This window comes from Martes martes, assembly GCF_963455335.1.
Source record: "Martes martes genome assembly, chromosome: 13".
In the NCBI taxonomy this organism is placed as follows: Eukaryota; Metazoa; Chordata; class Mammalia; order Carnivora; family Mustelidae; genus Martes; species Martes martes.
In genome coordinates, this window is record NC_137901.1 from 60,165,951 (window position 1) to 60,187,104 (window position 21,154).

The window sequence follows — 21,154 nt, forward strand, 5'->3', positions numbered from 1 at the left end:
GAGAAGTTGCCAGCTCAGTGCTTTTATCAACAGTATGATGTGTGTCTCCTCTGCAAGTTCCTTGCTGCCACATCTTAGGACCCCTGGTTCCTCTGGAGAAGGTGGTTCCTGGAGGCGATTCGAGGCCAAGCGGAAGGGGACTGCTCTGGTCTCTTCAGGGGCTAAGCAGCTGCCTGATGGCCATAGCTGACAACACACAGGATGGCAATAGGAGGACAGTGAACACTTCTTGTTTTTCACTCATTTATCCTGCTTAGTAAACACCTACTGTCTTCAGGTCTCCTTTTTCTCCAGTATAGACATGGACATAGCGTGAGAAGCTGCTAGAAAGCTCTCCACAAGGCCTGGTATTCACGCATAGAACACGTGTTTGCTCAGCACCTGCCGTGGACCAGGCCCTGGTGACAAGGTGGTACACGGGCCAAAGGCCCCACTCTCAATGGACCTGGGTCTGTTACGTGACAGTTAGAGACATGGACCAAACACTCAGTGTGCCAAACCCTGTTGTGTGAGCTTTATTGGGGTGCGTTTTCCTTGTTGGGGTTCCTCACGGGAAATAGCCTCTGCTTTAGTGAGGATGGTTCTGAGAGGCCTTGTCTACAGAGGACTAATGATAAAGGTTGGGGGGTTAGGAGCAGGGGCCACTCTCACTGGTGCCGGACAGTACACAGCCTGAGGCCTGGGCTGGCCGTGTTCCTACAAGCTGGCTACCAGAGCATGAAGGGGAAGGTGTGGCCCACCAAGGGGCTCCTAGACCAGATACCGGGATGGAAGGGGCTTCTGAGGAGATATGGCAGCTCCTGCTGAGCCCGAACGGTGGGCGGCTCCAGTTGTCACATTGTCTTCAGTTCAGAGGCAGCCAGGCTGGGGACACAGCCGGGAGGTGTCAGCGGGAGGTGACACTCAGTGCCTGGGGTCCAGCTTCAGTCCCCCCAAGCCACAGCACTACCGGGGATGGGAGGAGAGCTAAAGCCCGAGTCCTGGGCCCTGCTCCCCGGCCGGCATTGCTCCCCCGCCGGCATTCCTCACACTCTTCATCGTCTGTCTTCAGCCTTTTCTCCTCCAGACCCAAGTTAGAGCAGGGTTTAGCTTTGCGTTGTAAGGTCTGTTTCCCAGTGTTCTTCATTCTTGTGTTTGTCCCCCTGGCCCACTTCCCGCCCCCCCTCCCCCCCGCCGCCGATGCTTTCCCAAATCTCCTGCGTGGAGGCGTCACCTCATGTGTCCTGCCGAGTCCTGCCGAGTAAGCAGGCTGGCCGACGGCTCCAAGAGCAGCCGGTCTTTCACAGACTGCCTCGGTTGGCCTCAGGGAAGCCGTGATGAGATTTCCGTGGTGTCTGCTTGGTCTCTGATAGGACCGGAAGCAGTTCGAAGCGCCTTGTCCTGAGTGCTTGGTGAGTGTTCTCAGGCCGAGCTCCCGCCCACCACAGGTTCATTGCGGAAGAGTCTGCAGCCGCCGGGGCCAAGTGCGTGCTTACCCCCAGCCCTACCTGGATTGTCGACCCCATTGACGGCACCTGCAACTTCGTGCATAGGTGAGCATCAGCACGGGCCACCCCTCATCTGGTCCTTAACCTGTCCTCTTCTCTCAGACTTTGTCTTTCCCCAAACAGCATTTTTTTTGAGGCAGGAGTATATAGACAAACTTCTAGGAGGTTGATAAGCTCATTAAAAAGATGGTCACATGTTGATCTTTTTTAAAGTGAGGTGTTCCATTTGTGAGATACTCTCAGCATGTAGGAAGTACTTAATTTGTTTAAACCTGTCGTGTTTGTCATCTCTAAAACATTGGGTTGAATTAAGAAGGACCCCTTAAGGATGCCCCTGGACAAACAGGCCTGTGTGGTCCAGCAGCTGTAGGAGCACAGGTGTAGACAGCAGCACCAGAGGGCTGGCTTTCCACAGCTGCCTGTGGAGACGAAAGCAAGCCTCCTGCAGCCATGAGGCAGGATGAGGACCCCCCTGGCAGCGGGCCAGGCCTAATCTGACAGAGCAAATAACAGCCACAAAGCAGGAGGGTTTAGGGAGGTCAGAGAGGCCGTTGGGGAGAGGGGAGGCGAGCTCAGGGAGGTGATCAGGACATGGCCTCGACTCCAGAAGCTCTGACCAGTAGGATGGGCATCGGAGCTGTCCAAGGACAAAAGAGCACTGGATGGGGCCTGGTTTCCACAGGTGGTTGGTTCTTTGGCATGAACACATGAGGGGCCTCCTGGAGAGCTGGTTGGCATGGGTTCCGGGCCCCTCTCCGGTCCCTTCCAGGCCAGTGTTTCTCCCCAGCATGCATCGACACCAGCAGTGCAGAACCCCATTCTGAGAGCCCCCTCCCCAGACGACTAGGAGATACTCCATTTCCTTCTGAAAAGTGAAAAAGTATCAGCACAGAGAGGGACTTCTTGGGGCTGTCCTCTGTGCTTGGCCTCAGATGTCGTGTTTATGTGTCAGTATGTCAAGTCATCCTGACCTATGGAGTGGGTTTTGTTAACATGGGTTAGTTAGCTTGAGAATGTAGTCAGTCGTGCCCGCACATTGCCTTTTCGGGGCAATGGAACAGTGCCATCTGGTGACCACAACAGCATCAACAGACTAATGCAAACTAAAGCCCGACAAACCACCCCCCACCACCACAGGAATGGGGGTGGAAGCTCGGGTCTCCCCTCCTGTTCTTCTCTCTGCTTGTCATGCGGTGACACCCATCCAATCATGCGGTGACACCCACACAGCCCCCAGAGGGCCTCTTGTGGCCCCGGTTCCAGAACACCTTCAGGGGCTGCAGCATAGTGATCTTAGTGGCCTAGAGACATCAGAAGACTTTGGCCACTGCAGCTCAGAGAGTGTCCGTTCCTTTTTGTGTCCAGCAGCATCAGGGCTGAAGCAGATGGGGGAGAGCTTTCCCAGGTACCTAAAGTGGAGCCTGGCATGTGATGTGTTTGCCTAGCCAGATGACCGTGCCGACTGCTGCGGCCTGAGTCTGGGCTCACCTCTGTGGAGGACTGGTTTCATAGTTTTCCTGTAGGTTAGTAGCACCCAGCTTCTCCTTCCTACTTGCTGGTAAGCTCTGCTGATCTTCACATTAAAGAGAGATTATTTCAAAGGGGTGCAGCAGGAACAACAAAATCACAAAATAAAACCACAGGCAATCTGCGATGCCACAGCCCGCCTCTGACGGCTCTGGCCCAGGCCTGCAATTGGCCACTTTTGAGCTCACTCAGGAGATGGGTGTGGGGGTATTGTCACCCAGACCTAGCCTCTGGTAGGAGACTGTGATGTCACTTCCTGGGGACCCCTACTCACCTCACCAGGGACATGGGTCTAGCCTTTTTGGAGATCTCTACTGTCCCTTTATGTCTCTGAAAACCAGAAAACTGACCATTAAAATTCCTCTCCATTGGATACTTGGTGGTCATTGTTGAATTACAGCAGTCGTACGTGACTTTCAGAATACTGCTTTCTTTCAAGGTCAGCTATCTTACGCACCGGAGTCCACTAAGCCTATTTGTCTTGGAAGCAGTTAGTGAAGTTGTGGGAAGTAATTTTTTTAAGAAAACAAACCCACCCACACTGTAAAAGGTCCTTCTGTGCCTCCAATGACAATGCTGCATAGCATAGCAGCACAGAGACTGCTGAGATATGTTTCAGAGGGTGAACCGTTCTGTTTTTCTTTGCAGGTTTCCCACCGTGGCAGTAAGCATTGGATTTGCTGTAGACCAAGAGGTGCGTGGTGGAGGGGTTTTCTCAGGCCAGTGGTCCTGAACCCCTTGGGCCTGGCTTAACATCGTCCTTTTTGGACTTGATCCCTATACTCCATTTCGCTGTCTGTCACGTGCCTTAGTCATGACTAGTAAACCCATGCATGTTTCTTTTTGAGATCCGAGACAGTAAACAACGGAAAACTGGTTTTGGGGTGTGTGGGTTTGGGGCTCCATGGCCGGCCCACCTCCATGGTGGCGGGCCCTTGTTTCCACCATGGTCTTTCTGGGATGCTGCTGGAGAAGCGTGGAAGGGAAAGTTCTGAGCAAATGCCCCACATTAGTTTCCCTCTGACCCCTGGGGCGTGTGATCTAGTCCCACACAGAAGAAACTCCTATTTTGGGAGGACATTTTTAATCCCCATCTTTCGGTTATACTTCTCCATCCTTCCCTAGCTGTTAGCATGAGAACCCGGCTCCTTCAGGGTTCCCATCACCCTTGGAACTGAGCAGCATCATGAGATCTGCGTCAAGCATTAATCAATTTAAGCAGTAATGCTTAGGAAACCTTCACTTCTGTGTGGTCACAGCAGTTATATTTAAATAGGACTGGGGGTTCGGTATTTTCCGAAAGCAACCTTCTCCTAGGCTCTGTTTTCTCATCTTCATCCCCAACGCTAGCAGTGATTCCCTAACGCGGAGACCGAGGGAAGTTTATACCTTCTTCACCCTTCCCTCCTGCTAGCAAAGGTCTCCTGGCCACCCGACCCACCCCAGGGGCACAGGGTCTAGAGGCCCACATGGTTCTAGGACTACCCTGATTTGGGAACCCCCTTAAAGCCAGGGTGGTGGGAAGCAGGGGAAGAGAATTAAGGATTGCTGGAAAGCTGGCTGCGTGATCCTCCCCAGAAATAAACCCTTTTCCTGCCCTGTTGGGGAGTCCATTCCACTGTGGTCGAGCTCACCCCAGGCCAGCCGAGACTCTCCTGAGAGACTGGGCCTGGGTCTCTCTTCATTTTCCAGGGAGGCAAAACATGGCCAACCCCCTGATCGCACACACACTCGCTCCTGTTAACCCTGAATAGTGACGAGTCGGAGGAGGAAGAAAGAAACAAAGCACATGAGTGTAAGGCAGCATTGTTCCCCCCATGCTCGCCTTTTCTTTTTACTGTTTCCAACTGGGAGGCTGCTGTCAGAGGCATTTGTCACCTGCCTTACGCAGCGTGGCTGCGGCTTGGCACCATGCCCCTCCTTGGTGACTCACCTCTCCTCCTTGGCCGTCCTTGAGTCTGATCCCCTCGGCTTTACAGACGTATTCTTAATTTTTGACACATCAGCAGCTTTGAGGGTTTCTTAAGGGGGGGAGTTAGTCATAAGTAGCTTCCTCCAGTCCCCCACCCCCCCAAAACAGAGGCCTTTCTGAAGAATTCAGCTTTTTCAGTAACTTTCAGCTCCTAATGCTTGATTACGAGGTTAATTTTTAATAAAGCTGTATTCGTTTTAGTATACATATTTTTAAGATTTTATTTATTTATTTGTGTGTTTGTTTATTTGACTGTCAGAGATCACGAGTAGGCAGAGAAGCAGGCAGAGAGAGAGGAAGGGAAGCAAGCTCCCTGCTGAGCAGAGAGCCCGATGTGGGGCTCGATCCCAGGACCCTGGGATCATGACCTGAGCCGAAGGCAGAGGCTTAACCCACTGAGCCACCCAAGTGCCCCTGCTTTAGTATATTTTTAAGTAGGCTATTTTGGAAGAGACCGTTCGCCCGCTTATCCAGTTTTGGACCGAGATGCTAATTTCTTTCCCAATTCCCCTTTGAGAGGTAGTTTCCATCACCTGGGTCATAATACCTCGAATCATCCCCCTCTGAACTGCTGTGTGATTTTCTGGGTCAAATGAGTGAAACGCATTTGTTTTCCGTCCTGCCCCTGCACCCCGCAGCTCGAATTTGGAGTGATTTACCACTGCACAGAGGAGCGGCTGTACACGGGCCGGAGGGGCCGGGGCGCCTTCTGCAATGGCCAGCGGCTCCGGGTCTCCGGGGAGACAGGTGGGGCTTCCCGCGGCTGGGCCGGGCTCCCTGCAGAGCGGGAGGAGTGTGAATGGGAAATGCCAGCATCACCATTCTGGGAGACGGTGCTGGAAAGCTCCCGCTGAGCGTTTAGTTTCTTCAGGGACATGGCGTCCCTGAGCACCTGGAAGGCCAGCCAGTTCTGTGTCTTCATGTTTTCGTGGATGTGGCCAGGAGTTTACATAGTCTCACCCTGTTTTACACTCAAATCCTTCAGCTTTCTTGCTCAAAGAAACCCAGACCCCAGTATGGCTGGCTCTCCAGTAATCCAAGGTCGAGGGCAAAGTCAGAAGCACGGTCTGGCTCTCAGAGCATCCTGGTTAATATCCGTCATCCCCATGTCACCGGGGTGACGTCACCCAGGCGTAGCCTGTGGCTCCCTGGGTGTGGACGGCCTGCTGTGGGCTTTGGTCTCTATGAGAAGACGAGCAGCCATGGGACTGAGTAGTGTGAATAAGTGATGTTGCCACACAGCACACCTGTAGCGCTACCCACGTTGTTCCTGAAGCAGGACCTCAGGGACGTTCAGTGGCTTCTATGATGTGACTGTAGTTAACGTTAAACTGCACATAACTACATACTGTTGACAATATGCCGGCTTAGGTTTTGCAGGGTGTTTGGGCCTTGCTTTCACACTGATGAAGTCAGGGATATTTTTTCGCCCTGTGGGACGGGGACTGTCCTTTCGGGGGCGGGAGTAAACGAGGAGCTTCAGCCTTGAGGCAGCTAGATTAGGAGAGACTTTGAAAGCGAAGCACAGTTCCTGCTAACTTTTCTTACACGTTTCCGCAGCAGGACGTCCTGAGGTACCCTCCCCCATCATGGCTTCAGTCTGGGGGTGTCAGCGCTCCCCCTTTCTTTATGCTTCCTTTCTCTTTTCTGCCTTGTCTTCCTCCCTGGGTGACACCCATGTGCCTAGATGGCCTCAGAGGCAGTGAGAGGAGGAAGGCGTGTCCCTGCCCTCCAGCAGCTCCTCAGCGAGCAAGGACGAGAAGTTCTCCACCTGTGATCTGTGGTCTGGTGAGACCACCGCCGATCGAGGAGCCCTGGGTGGGTGGGGGGACAGGAGCCCTGTGTGTCCGGCCCAGTGGGGAAACCAAGGAGGGTCCGCCTCGGGCCCCTGAGACTCACGAGCCTGCCCAGGGGAAGGGGAAGATCACATGAGGCTTCGCACCGAGGTGGGACCAGCAGGACACGCTCACCAGTTACTGCCTCTGAGTCCCAGAAAGATTCCAGAACAGCCTCCAGCCTCGCCCCATGTCTCCGCCTCCCAGAAATGTTTTGTTTGGCTGTACGAAAAGTAGCGCTAATTGTACATATGCATGCCAAGAGGTAACCACTCAGGGCATGTTGTGTAAGTCAGTAGTGAGGAAGCATGTCATTAAACATACTTACGTGAACTTTGCTCCATATTCTATTTGATGAGAACACTCGGCTCCATTCACACTCCCTGGGCTTCCTGGTCACGCATGACAACTTCATATCCTCAGTGTGGCTCTCAGACCCATGTGGGCGGGGCCTCCAGGTCACCTCTACCTCGGGCCGGGCCGGTCGTAGGCCCTCTGGTCCTGCGCAGACCCTGTCCTAAACCCCTTCTGCGATACCACTGGGGTTCCCACTTCTCTCAAAACCACCCACGTTCTGGAGCTCATTTTCTTAAAAAAAAACTCTAAAGAGAGTCTGATGTGCTATTTTCAGCACTGGTCATTTAGAACTTACAGGGTGACTAGGTTTCTGTGGAGATGATGGAGTGGACCCTGCAGCACAGTGGTTAGGTGTCACGCAGACCTGGGTTCAGTCCCCATTCTGCCACCCTCCAGGGCTGTGAGCTGTCCTCATGTGGTGCGTGGGGTGACATGATGGGAACGGAGGAATAAATGCAGTTAGATAAGGGAAAGCGCTCAGTCAGGTCCCAGTGCAGGGTACCCAAAGGTGAGAGTTGTTATCAAAGAGGAAACCTCAGTCTTTGCACAAGATGATTAACGCCCATTGTTAAGTTTAGGACACCTACCCCTGATCTTTCTCTCTCCTTTCCTTACTCTTATTACACCTTCTTGGAAGGCTTCCATGCACAAAGTGAAAAGCAAACAGAACTACACAGGATGGGGTAGAGGATGAGATTGAGGCCAGAATTTGATTAGAACCTTTTTCTTCACATCCCCACCATGCAGAATTTCAAACCTGTGTGAGTAGACAAAGTACTGTAAACCCACATGACTCATCATGGGTCCAATATTGCTGGCTCTCGGGGCCAACCCTGCTTCACCCATGGGGCCACTCACTTCTCACTGCCCCCAGCAAGTCCCTGACACAAATCCCAGATGTAGAATCATTTTCTAGTCAGCATTGCAGTACCCATGCTTCTCTATAACATACACGATTCTTTGAAATGCATAATCACAATACCAATGACACACCCCTCAAAAATGATCAGTTATTCCTAAAGTCATTAAATAACCAGGGTTCAGATTTCCAGTTGTCTCATCCTGTGGGAAACAGCCCTTCAAGGCCCCACCCTGAGTTCTCAGGGCTCCTTGTGGCTTCTGGTTCAGTCTTTCATGCCAGGTCTTCTCACTGGACAGAGCTAGGAAGTTGTCTTTAAATATAAAAATCATTATGAGTTGAAGATTCGGAATAATAATACTAGCCTACTAACCACAGACCATTACCTAAAGCAGCTGGAAGGATATTGTATGTTGTTTGGTCTTGTGTCCTTCTTTCTGTCCTTAGTTGATGCCCCCCAGGTTCTGGAGTCGGACGTGGTTCTTTGTTCCCTTTGCCTGGGCCTCCAACGGAGGATAATCACTTAGATGCGTTTGTTTTACTTTGTTTTTAAATCAGGAAGACTAGTTTTTAAAAACTGATTGTATTTTGTAAATATATAAAAAGGTACCTTGTTCCAAAGTCATATCACTAAAACAAAGTATATTTGAAGAGGTTTAACTTCTGTCCTTGTCCTTTACCCTAGGGAACACCGCCTAAGAAGTCTTTATGTTTCCATTGTTTATTTTAGGGGTGTGTGTGTGTGTGTGTGTGTGTGTGTGTTTAATAAGCAGCTGAGTTTGTTATTGTTTTGTTCTTTGCTTTTATTTTCTGTATTGGTATGCTTTGGATATTTAGAAAGGCTTATGTTTTTGTTCCAACAATTTCCTTTATACAGTTTTTTTCTATACTATCCCTAGTCCTCTCTTTTTTGGGTTATTGTCTCTTGGCTCCCTATTCTCAGTAACATTTAAGTTAGTTTGTAACCTCTTCTTCCCCCTCCTTTTATACTCCAGTATATGATTAAAGCCCAATAACCTTTTGCTGTCAGTTATGACAAGGCAGTTGGCTAGCTCATTCTACTAGTCACACCCTCTCCTTGTTACCTTTCCACCTCTGGGTGGTTGTGCTGCCCAGGTGTGGGTTGCCAGGGCAGCCAGCCACGTGGGCGATGCTTTCACTCTAGAACTGTCAGTTAGGGTGTGGTCTTGGTTCTACAAATAAATTAGACTTAATACCCCCCACCAGCCCTTTATGTGGATGTATGGCCCGTCATTTCGGTTGTGTGAAGCTCATCTCATTCACTAGTACAGCATTTCTCAAGCTTTTTGATCTTAGGACCAACACATTTATACTAGTGAAAAGTTATTGAAGACCCCAAAAGAGCTTTTGTTTATGTAAGTTATCTACTTGTATTTATGCATTTGAAACTTAAACTTCTAAAAAAACACAACTCATTACATATTAACATGAATAATATATATATATATATGTGTGTGTGTGTGTATGTGTGTGTGTGTGTGTGTGTATATATATATATATTTTTTTTTTTTTTAATGAGAAACAACCATATTTTCCAAAATAGCTTTTCATGAGTGGCCTTGTTTTACATTTTCTCCATATCCCTTTATAATGTCTGGCTTAGTAGAAGACAACTGAATTCTCATATCTACTTCTATCTTTAGTCTGTTATAATGTATTATCTTAATGTATGAAGAAGATCGGGTCTCACATAGATAAGTAGTTGGAAAAGGGTCGAGTGAGGAATATTTTAACTGGCTTCTCAGATGAATGAGAATATTCTTCTTTGATGCCGCACCCAAACTCGAGAAGTGGTGGCTTCTTAAAGCTTAGTTGCAGTGTGAAATCTAATGACAAATCAGTGAATTTTTTGTACTCTGTGACCGTGAAATCCATTGGACAGTCTCCTACTTTGAATGGATCTTTTACTCATGATGACTGTGTAACATCATGCATTGGTCATTTGGAAAATGAGGGTTCACTGAGATTTTCAGGCTCTTTTAAATGTTAATCTATTACATCGTAAAATACTAAGAAAGTCATATCCATTAGTATCACCACTCTTTTCTTTTTTTAAGATTTTATTTATTTATTTGACAGAGAGAGACACAGCAAGAGAGGGAACACAAGCAGGGGGAGTGGGAGAAGGAGAAGCAGGCTTCCCACTGAGCAGGGAGCCAGATGCGCAGCTCGATCCCAGGACCCTGGGACCATGATCTGAGCCAAACGCAGATGCTTCATGACTGAGCCACCCGGGCGCCCCTAGTATCACCACTATTATGAGAAATCTGTAAGTTTGGGGAGGGTGTCAAGCTTTTGGTAGTAGGTTCAAGTCTTCCCAAATTCTAATTTGCACTTGAAGGCTTGAATTTTATAATTGGCAACCTTAGCAATTGTAGTGATGGATTCACTTCTTTCATTTTCCAGAAAATGTCTTCCAGATACCTAGTTCTGATTACCTGTAGTTTGTCTGAGCCCTCCATGTGTGCGTCCCATTTCATCACACAGAAGATTGAAAAGACATGCGCTTAGGTTTCAAGACCTAATGCCATTCCTAATGTTCGCACCTTCTTCATTCTGGAATAAAACTGATACATTTTCCTGCTGAATGTGAGTGTAGCAGAAAAGTCTGCATTGACCGCGGGAACAGGTGGTGCTCTGCCTTGCTTTATCCACTCTGTGCAAGTGTTGATACCAGGAAAAAGGCAAATAATACCTTATTTTAACTTCACAGATTCAGGGACCCCACTCCGAGAACTTCTGCTCCAGTGGGTCCCTCAGGAAGACCTCCTGGGAGTAATAATAACAGTCCTTGCCTGTGTTCTTACGTATCCACAGCAGTTTATCGGTGGCCTGTATACTTGGAGGACCATTCTGCCAGTAAAACCCATGGCTCACGCTTTCGTGTGTTGACTGTCTTACGTTGTCTCTGTCATCTTCTGGCATAACCTTGTTGAAAAGTCTGAAGGCAATTTCATTTTCTTTCCCTTATAAGGAACCTCAGTTTTTTGCTTGAATGCCCAAAGAACTTTTTTTTTTCATTTAATAGAGTATATCTCTATTAAATAATTTTAATAGAGTATAATTTTAATACAGTATATCTCAGTGTTATTTGTTTTCAGTTTCCTAGGCACATCATGGCTGTTTCTTTTTTTTAAAATGTCATGCTATACCATTTCAATATTCAATTTCAATACTTTTTTTTTTCTTTCAGAAGAGGTTTCTTGAATTACAGTTTTTAGTATTTGTTCATTTCCAAATTCTTTTGCTTTGTTTTTGTCTTCTGGGTCTTCTGTTATAAGTATGTTGGGTCTTCCCTGCTTATCTTTTCTATTTGTCTCTTGTGCTTTAATCCTTTTTACCAGTTCCACCTTTTTTTTTTTTTTTTTTGCCCTCCATTTCTTGTAAAGCACCATCTATTCTGTTTATTTATTCTTTGTTCCTTCAGTTTAATCTTCTTTTCTGAAATATTTTCTTTTCCAATTCTTCCTAAGTTCTATCCCCTCCACTTTCTAGTTAAGTTGGTTTTTTGATGAATTCCTTATTTTTTTTATATGAAACTACTTCTGTTTTGTGGACAAATCTTTCAATCCTTGATTGACTAGAAAGGTATTGTTCTTCTTATTCTTTTTTTTTTTTTTCCTTTTTCATGTACGTGTGTGGGGGACTCACCCATCATTCTTTTTAATTACTTATTTCTACTTAAAACCTGTATTCCTGAAATTGGGAGGGGCTTATGGAGAGTGGGGGTTGGGGGTGAGTTCAGGGTTTTGGTAGTTTTTTCTAGCTTTAGAGTTGCCTCTTCTGTTTTGGTGAAATGTTCAGAAACTTGGACTCAGTCATATATATATATATTTTTTTTTTGGCTTTGTTCCCCTCCTTCACTGTTAGCTGGATCATCTCTTTTCTTTAGCCCCTTTTATTCTTGTTTAGTGAATTTGGAATTTACTCCCATGCTGGATCCTTCCCCTAAGAGGTCCTTGTAAGTTAGTTTTGAGAGACTGTAGGGCTGGTGGCTCCCTCCCTTCAGGCCTGACTATGCACCCCAGTGCTATGGACTCATGAACCAGTGTGTGCGTGGCCCCTCTCCGTGTGAGCTTCTCACATTGGCCCACACTGGTTTGCAGGGGACGGCTGTTGGTGATTTTGAGGTTCTCCTGTTCTGGGGATGCTCAGTGCGTCTCTGTTACTCCTGATGCCATGTGGTCTTGTGGCTATTGGAGGTTCCCCCACCCGCCTGTGTTTTGGGGTTTGGATATACCTTGTGGATATAGTTCCTTTTGTAGATGGTGTCTGCAGTTTTGCTTTTATGCTCCCCTAGTTATTCTGTTTATATCAGAGGGGATTTGGACAAGTTAAAAACTATGTGTGGCCTTTACAGAGGTTTCCAGTTCTTTCCCAGAATTCTAAACAATACTTTTTTTCCCCCTCAAATAACTTGTTTATTAAGAACAAGTTTTTAAATATTTTAAAATAATATATTGAACTGAAAGTCAAATATAAAATTAACCATTTATTTTATTTTACTTTTAGACAGAGCATGTGGGAAGAGGGGAAGGCAGAGGGAAAGAGAGAATCTCAAAAGCAGGCTCCACGCCCAGCACGGAACCCGATGCAGGTCCCCCTCTCATGACCCGGTGATCACAACCTGAGCCAAAATCAAGAGTCGGATGCTTAACCAACTGAGCCACACAGGCGTCCCTAAAATTAACCATTTTAAAGTGAGCTGTTCAGTGGTAATTAGTGCATTCACAATGCTGCACACTCACTTGGCTTCAAGTTCTGACCCTGTGCCCCCTGAGCCCCTTTACTCCACACTCTCTCTCTCTCCCCAGCCCCCTGCCAAACCACCAACCTTCCATCTGTCTAGTACTTATGTTTTTTTCCTGTAACTTATGCTTTTAAGTTAAAGAGAATTAAATTTTGTTTTCATATGAGAAGCTGCTAGTGGTCTATAGGAAGACTGAAAGAGTTAGGACACGTGTGTGAAAATATACACTAGTGTAAGTGGTGTCAGGGGGATGGGGGCTGTGTGTTCAGCAGAGTCCATATGTGTCCATAGGGGATGTTTCCTGGATGTAAAAGCATGATTGACTCCTTTTCCATGAGTACATGTTTCAGTGTCTACAGATGACTTCTCCTCTTACCTTTAAGTTGTAAAATTTCTCTTGAGAGAGCATTACTCCTTGATACTTGGGGTGTTTTAACCTTGCTCAACCAGAACAAGGGTTTTCAAACTGTTGGAAGTCTATTAATGGATGATTTTTTTTTTCATTCTAGAATCTGTTTGTTGAAAAAGTATGCGGAGATGCCCTACTTCAAAATTTTTGGATTTTGTATGTGTGTGTGGCAAAATATATATAACATAAAATTTGTCACTTAAAATGTGTAATTTAGTGGCATTCATTACATTTACAGTGTTTTCCAACCATCACCACCATCTGTTTCGAAAATTTTTATCCCTCCAACTGAAACTATGTACCCATTAAGCAATAACTCCCCATCCCCTACACACACACACACACCCATGAAGTCAGAGAATGTTTTAAATTAAAAAATATATACATTGTAGGGGAGCGCTTGTGTGGCTCAGTGGGTTGAGCATCTGACTTTTTTTTTTTTTTTAAAGATTTTATTTATTTGACAGAGAGAGATCACAAGTAGGCAGAGAGGCAGGCGGAGAGAGAGGAGGAAGAAGGCTTCCTGCTGAGCAGAGAGCCCGATGTGGGGCTCGATCCCAGGACCCTGGGATCATGACCTGAGCTGAAGGCAGAGGCTTTAACCCACTGAGCCACCCAGGCGCCCCGGGCATCTGACTCTTGATTTCAGCTCAGGTCATGGTCTCAGGGTTCTGGGATTGCCCCACAGCAGCTCTGTGCTCAGCGGGGGGTCTGCTTGGGATTCTTTCCCTCTCCCTCTGACCCTCCCTCTGCTCACTCGCTCTCTGTTTAAAATAAATATTTAAGAAATACATATATACGTTAGCATTTGATTGAGCTAAAATATTATGGTAAATATAGTATAAAGGATAACAAAATGCAAAAATCAGTGATTATGGGTAGCTAGAAATAATCATAAGATTATGTTAAATATTGTTTTATCTAAGGCAAAATAAAACCAAAGAAAGCATTGGTCTGTAGGTGGCAGCACTTAGGCTTCCTTTTTCCTTGTTCTTGATTGCATTTGGGAAAAAGATACTAACCAGAGAGATAAAGAATGGATGCATTGCCGCTAGAAGGAGAGGAAAGAACTGGATACAGAGATATTTCTTCACAAATCCACAAGCTATGGGAAGAAACACTTTCTTTCACATAATCACTGGACAAGCTGGAGGTTAAGTCTGGGTCTCAGCACCTAAGTGCCACATGACCCCCTGCAGGTCACTTCTGTAGGCTTGTTTCCTCCATCTGTGAAACAAGGGCAGTGCAATAGTGAAGACAAAAGAGAAATGGAATTATAAATGTATCATAAATGTAACAGAAGAATGGAGTCATCAATGTATCATAGATGTAACAGAGAAGAGAGATAGAGGAATGGAGGCGTAAGTAGTAAGTGCTTAGCGCTGGCCTGTCCGGAGAGACCAAGAGCTTGGTAAATGTGAGCTACTGTTTCCACACTTTGCTGAGTTTCCCTTTGTGAAATAGCCTTGTGTCACTTAGTCTGAAACCCTCTGCTCTTCCCGCGCCCGCCCTGTGTGTAGGGGGATCTGCTTGTCTGGGCTGGCCCTGCAGGACTTTCCTCTCCACTCACCCTGCAGCCAGCCCAGCCCTCTGATAAGGACAGATTGGGCTAGGCCTTGGCCCGAACCAGTAGTCACATTTTTTTTTAATGAGGTATAATTGCTGTATATCATTATGTAGTTTCGGGTGTACAGCATCATGATTCAGCATGTGTATATATTGCAAAATGATCATCACAGTAAGTGTAGATAATATCCCAGTAGTCACGTCTTCCGAACCTGATTGAAAGTAGGTGTTTATCTCCCTATCGAAATTGTTAGGCTTTCTAGTTCCTGGAAGGAAATTGTCAGTGTCTTCCTTAATATCCTCCCCCAGGGTGACTGGGATCCTGGAGCCAGGAAATGCCTTATATGTAGGGATTATTCTCCTGATCTTAGCTTTCTGAGAAAAATCACTCCTGAAGCATATATCACAGAGTAAGGGATACTCTTAGGGTCTTGAAAATAGTACAGAACCATACCTTACTGGGGAGGGGACAGTGGTCCTACTGATACAGCTTGGGGGAGGGGAACCATTTGGGAAAAAAGAATAATCAAAATCTAAAATATGTATACTCTCAAATTCCACTTCTGTCATTCCGTCCTGAAAACACTATCTATTAACATAAGTGGACAAACCTATATAGAAGAAGAGATAGCATTGTTCATAATAGCAGGGATTGAGAATGTTTATCTGTGGAGAGTGGTTGAGCCAAGGGCGGTCCTTCCATCGAGTGGGACAGCATGTGGTCCTCACAAGTATGGAATGGTGGAGAGGGAGGTACTTGATATACTGGGTGATCAAACGAGCAAGTAACAGAATGACCTGTTTTTAAAAATACAGTGTTGGTGTGTGGGTGTGTGTGGAAGATCTGGAGTTAGATAAGGAAATCAGAAGCAGGATCGGGCAGCGTGCCCTGCTCCTTCACTTCCGTTTCCCTCCTTGGCCTCCTCCAGGAGGGCTCATCCTTTCTCATTTAACAGTCACTCCCCCAATTTCAGTAGGTTCTCTTTCAAGAATGTTTTTAATGAAAACATTTATCATTCAGAATTCACACCCCCTGCCACCAAAATAGTGTTATCTCTAGTGATTAGATTCTTACACTAGCCAGCCAAATTCTACTTAACTCCAACATTCCTCTCATAAATTTAAAAATTCTACTCATTTAACAAATCAACCCATGCAAGACTCTGACCAGGGTTTCTTTAATGCTGGTGCTTGAAGGAAAGTGCTCATTGCTTCAGTGACTGCTTATTAAGTGCTTTAACTGCCCCTCATTCTATTGATGTTGTTTTTTTGTGCCTTTTTTTTTTTTTAAGATTTATTTATTTATTTATTTATTTATTCGATAGAGAGAGAGAGACAGACAGACAGAGAGAGGGAACACAAGCAGGGGAAGTGGGAGAGGGAGAAACAGGCTTCCTGCGGAGCAGGGAGCTCAATCCCAGGATCCTGGGATCATGACCTGAGCTGAAGGCAGGCGCTTAATGACCCAGCCACCCAGGTGCCCCGATGTCGTTTTCTTCAAAAGAGGTCTTCTTTCCCTCCCCTGGGTAAATAACCTTCTCAGTTTGCAGCCCAGAAAGAGAATTAGGAGTTAAGCTCGGGCAGTGACCTGTCCCTGGGGATCCTGGAGCCACCCGGCCCCATGGCCCCCCGTGGACAGAGCCCCTCACTCACACACTGGACATACGGGAGGTATGTCATTAGCTCAGCCGTGGTGCTGGTGGGCCTGGAGTGATTCAGACCTTGTCTCCTAGGCAGGTAACTGGTGTGGAGCCGAGCGATTTTCAGAAAGTAGACAATGAGAGCCTACAATTTAAGAAAAGGGGAAATGGATATAGGTTCTGTCTGAGAGGAGGGAGCCCCCTCACCGTCATCCGGTCCTGCAGTGAGGGACTTTGCGGGTGCCGACATAGGACTGGACCCATTGAGGGACGTAACTCGTGGAGTGTGTTTTCCCTCCAGTTTGTGGAGTGACCTTGTTCTGTTACTGGATACGTCGGTGTGGCTGACTGTGAGCCAGAAGGCCTGACCAGACACGACAGACGAAATGTGGTTGTGTTTGGGCGTATGGCAAAGCACAGACAAACTGCTCGTGATTGCCTGCCCATGAGTCAGGCCCAGGAAGGGAGCCCAGGCACGTCCCTCTGTGCCCTCAGGCCAGCTTCCCGCTCCCGTCTCCGAACGGAGTGCTTGGCCTTAGCGCCCGGCCACCCTGCACTGAGGAGGCCACACGGCCACGGTGTTGGCCTTCTTTACACCCAGTGGGGTTACGTCTGAGAACTCCCTTTCCAAAGTCATTATTTAAAAGTTGCTTTCTCTGCAAGGATGGCGTTTCTGTCTTCATGATCGTAGCAGTTAGAGAAAGGTTTTTCTGTTTTTAAGTTTTTTTTATTTATTTGAGAGAGAGAGAGAGCAGAGAGGGTCAAAGGGAGAGGGAGAGAGAAACCCAAGCAGACTTCACACTGAGCATAGAGCCTGACACGGGGCTCGATCTCACAACCCCGAGATCAGACCTGAGTCGAAAACAAGAGTAGGAAACTTAACCCACTGCGCCACTCAGGCAGCACCCCTAGAGAAAGGATATTAAAGACGGATGTATTGGGTGAGGCTTTTTTCTTTTCTGTCTTCCAGACATTGGGTGGTCCCAGTTTGGAGCCATTTTGTTTTTATTCATGACTGGTTGGTGGTGATTCTCATTAGCCACCCGCCTCTCCCTGTTTCTTTAGTGCTAACTCTCCCTGCAAAGAGAGAGAACTGAGAATCTGCTCCCTCGTAAATCTGAAACAGAAAACAGCCTTACAGGAATGAGGATGACATAGTCAGGTGTGGGTTCTGTTGGCCTCTCGTCGCCGTGTCCTCACGTTTCAACACAGCTGTCGGAGAAACCTCATAACTGAACCTCTCAACAGATGGTACTTGTTCTGAGTGGGAAGGAGAGGCAGACCCTTGAGGTTTGCTTCCGAGGGAACCCTGACTCGTCAGTCAGAACGGAGACTCGATTTTCCTGACCGCGGGGCATTCTTTCTACTGCAGACATCTCCAAGGCCTTGGTTCTCACGGAAATCGGCCCCAGACGTGACCCCGCCACCCTGAAATTGTTCCTGAGCAACATGGAGAGGTTACTTCATGCCAAAGCTCACGGGTATGACGTTTCAGTTCCTGGAACACCCAAGGGCCAAAGACGGAAGTGCCAAACACACAGTCGTGCTCACAGTTCCCCAGGGAGAGAGGAAAAGATCCCCCGTGAGGGGAGCAGGCCCACCCGCACCCCACACAGACACCGGGAGAGTGGTGTGACGCTACCTCATGTGGCCAGCTGTTAGGGAACACACAGGGGACCTTTGTTCCTTCCCAAGCGGCTCTTCCAGAAGTCAGGTGACCAATCTTAAGGCCCCCAGGCTGTGAGTCCTTCTGGGCTTAGAGCCCTTCATAAATGACATTACTCTAGCAAACATTTAGGAAAAATAAATCCGAGTCCAAGTGACCCTGCTCCAGTCTCCCCTTCTCTCCTACGAGGCGATTTAAGTTTAAATGAAATTTCAGTGGAATTAAGACTTGAGTTCTTCAGTCGCAGTAGCCGACAAGGGCACCTCAGCCCCCAGTGGCTAGTAACTTCCAGAGTGCAGAGCGTTTCTGTCCTCGCAGAAAGCTCTCTTGGATGTCACTGGTCTGCTCCCAGATCTTGAATCTAAGAGCTTATTAGAGAATCCCCATGGCTCATTTTTAATGACTGGGAATGCCCGGTGGGGGGTTGACTTTGGATGTCGTCAGCTATCTAAGAGGAACCGACTTGCACACAGCACCACTCACAGGAGCCTTTGCCCTCTTCCCTTTCCTCCAGGGTCCGAGTGATCGGGAGCTCCACCTTGGCGCTCTGCCACCTGGCCTCGGGGGCCGCGGACGCCTACTACCAGTTTGGCCTGCACTGCTGGGACCTGGCCGCAGCCACAGTCATCATTAGAGAAGCGGGTGGCATTGTGATGGACACTTCGGGTGAGCCCCTCTGACCCTCGGCCCGCTGTCTGTCCCCAGGGAAATGACAGCGGAGACTAGACCCAGTAATGCCACCAGACCCAGCATCCCCCAGGCTACACCAAATGATGCCACCAGACCCAGAGTCCCCGATATTAGCCCCAGTAACTACCAGACCAGATGACCACCCCCACCACCAGTTCCTCAGAGCTTGTTGGTGAGAGACCATGTGAGGACATTGTAAAAGCCATGGGCCAGTGCCTTCTCGGCTTTCCTGCCTTCCTTCTCTACGCCTTGAGGCAGGAAAGGAGACCCCAGGATCATAATATGGCCACATAGTAGCAGCACCCCCACTGTACACTCGGGTACATTTGACAGTTTCCTAACCAACCGTTCTGACCCCACTAGATCCGATGAGCTGGGCAGAAGCAGCACCATGCTCCCCATTCCACAAAGAGGAGGCTAGCACCCCCACACCCTATAACTCAGCACAGGGTCAGCGGGGTATACAATGTGAGCACCCTGTGAGGTTTTAGGGGAATGGACCCCAAAAGGTGACCTGTTCTTCAATGTCAAGGTCCTCGTGTCTCAGGGACTAACCCCCTAGGGGCAAGTCCTATAGCATCTCTCCCCACATAACTCTGCTGAACTTCAGGCAGACCCTCTTCTAACATTTAGGAACAGGAGGTCTGAGACTGAGTGGATCTTTTTAGATCCCGTTCTCTAGCTTTTTTGGCACGACCTGTTAGCCAATCTGCATCAGGTCTCCGCTCAGACTTTAGACCTGCCAACTGGGGACTTCCATCACATGGGGTCCCCGGTGCCACCCAGGCAGCAGACATTTGAGAACTACCTTCCCCTTCCGGGTCTAACTGATCCTGTGACCCCCAGTCCCTGTTGCTGGACCCGAGCCTACATTTGTCCAGCACAGCCTCCACTGCTCTCTTGCTGGAGCAGCAGAGGGGTGCTGAGGTGCTAAGAGCCGGGCTCTGTTCCAGACCTCGCTGTCTGGTCCCACCTCTGCCTGGCCTGGGACCTCTGTTTTCCTGGGAATGTGCGTGTGCCAAGTCCTCATTCAGGACCGTCTGCCTTCTCCAGTAACTCAGGCGCCCTCTCTTCTCTCTCTGTCCTCAGGTGGACCTCTCGACCTCATGTCTTGCAGAGTGGTTGCTGCAGGCACCCGGGAGATGGCGACGCTCATAGCTCAGGCCTTACAGACCATTAACTACGGGCGGGATGATGAGAAGTGAAAGGGAGCAGAGAGGGGCAGAGAAATGCGACCCCCGGCCTAGGCCTTCCCGGGAATGCTGGGGCTGGCGGCGAACCCCAGGGAAGACGCTGCCTCGAGTGGCCTGCACTCGTCAGGTGTCCCTGACAAGCCCCAGAGGGAGGTGTTAGGCTAACGTATGTGGCTTTCTGGTTAAATCCACGCCTTTTACCCAGATTCGGTGTGTAGCTGGTGTCTCTCTAATCTCACATAGCCTTTTTAAGGCTAGTGCAAGTACTTCTGTCAGGGCCAAAACCCCAGTCTCGGATATGGTGTATGTATTAAAAATTCAGTCTCCATTTTTTTCCTCCAGAATGTAAATCTCAGGTAATAAGGCTTTAGAACTGCTGATAAAGCGGACTTGTTCTCAGGCCCTCCCCCACGGTACTTCAGAATGCAATAAATTGAAACAATGGCATGCTGCTTCTCTGTGTCCCTCCGTAAGCGTGTCGCCTATTTCCCCAGACGACCCACAGCCCCCACGGCTGGAGATCCCGGCTCTTTGGGAAAGTCGGCACACGAAAGCCCCAGGTTGGCAGCGTTTGCTGTCTGCTGCCTTTGATAAGCACTGCGAAAACTGCTTCAGGAATTACCACGCATGTGTTAATAGATAAAAGTGAGGCATATGAAAGTTTTAGGGATTTACTTGAGTGAAAATTGGCTCCAGTCGAGCAGCACCAAAGCAAAAGTGGCTGGAAGGCCTCCGGCCACGGGAGCTGGGGAAGAACTTTTATAGAGAAAAGGCGAAGGCAAAGTGAGGAACTTAGCGCTGGGCTGTAGTCTGAAACGTCTCTGGCTGTTTGGACAGCTTGTCCGTAGGTTCACTCTTGTGACTGTGAGAATTTACGTGTGGGCCTCCATTGTGGTTTGCTTATGTGCTGTGACGTTAGAAGCCACCTCAAACTGATGGCTTTTTAATTAATTTAATTAATTAATTAATTAAATTTAATTTAATCAAACTTTTTAATTAATTTAACAATCTCCCCCTTTGGTCATCCTCCCGTACGTGAGAGATTGCCCAAGACTTTTGATAGCTGTGCCACTCTCAGTCACCATCAGAGTTAAACTGCTCTTGTCCCATTGTGAAACTCCTGGGTTGTGGTGTCAGAACCGTGGAAGAGCGGCTGTCGCTGTTTTTCCCATCATTCAGCTC

At 48.0% G+C, this 21,154-nt stretch overlaps 1 protein-coding gene across 1 annotated transcript in view; it reads left to right on the forward strand.

The window, feature by feature from the left end:
• The window catches only part of IMPA2 (inositol monophosphatase 2), a 41,855-nt gene extending 21,430 nt beyond the window's left edge, over positions 1-20,425 (forward strand). Inside the window, exons 3-8 of the mRNA XM_080821568.1 lie at positions 1,428-1,532; positions 3,663-3,708; positions 5,625-5,733; positions 17,796-17,904; positions 18,604-18,755; positions 19,869-20,425. Coding sequence (XP_080677694.1) covers positions 1,428-1,532; positions 3,663-3,708; positions 5,625-5,733; positions 17,796-17,904; positions 18,604-18,755; positions 19,869-19,984 — 637 coding nt within the window. The 3' untranslated portion in view covers positions 19,985-20,425. The remainder of the gene's footprint in view (positions 1-1,427; positions 1,533-3,662; positions 3,709-5,624; positions 5,734-17,795; positions 17,905-18,603; positions 18,756-19,868) is intronic.
• The last annotated feature ends 729 nt before the right edge of the window (positions 20,426-21,154 follow it).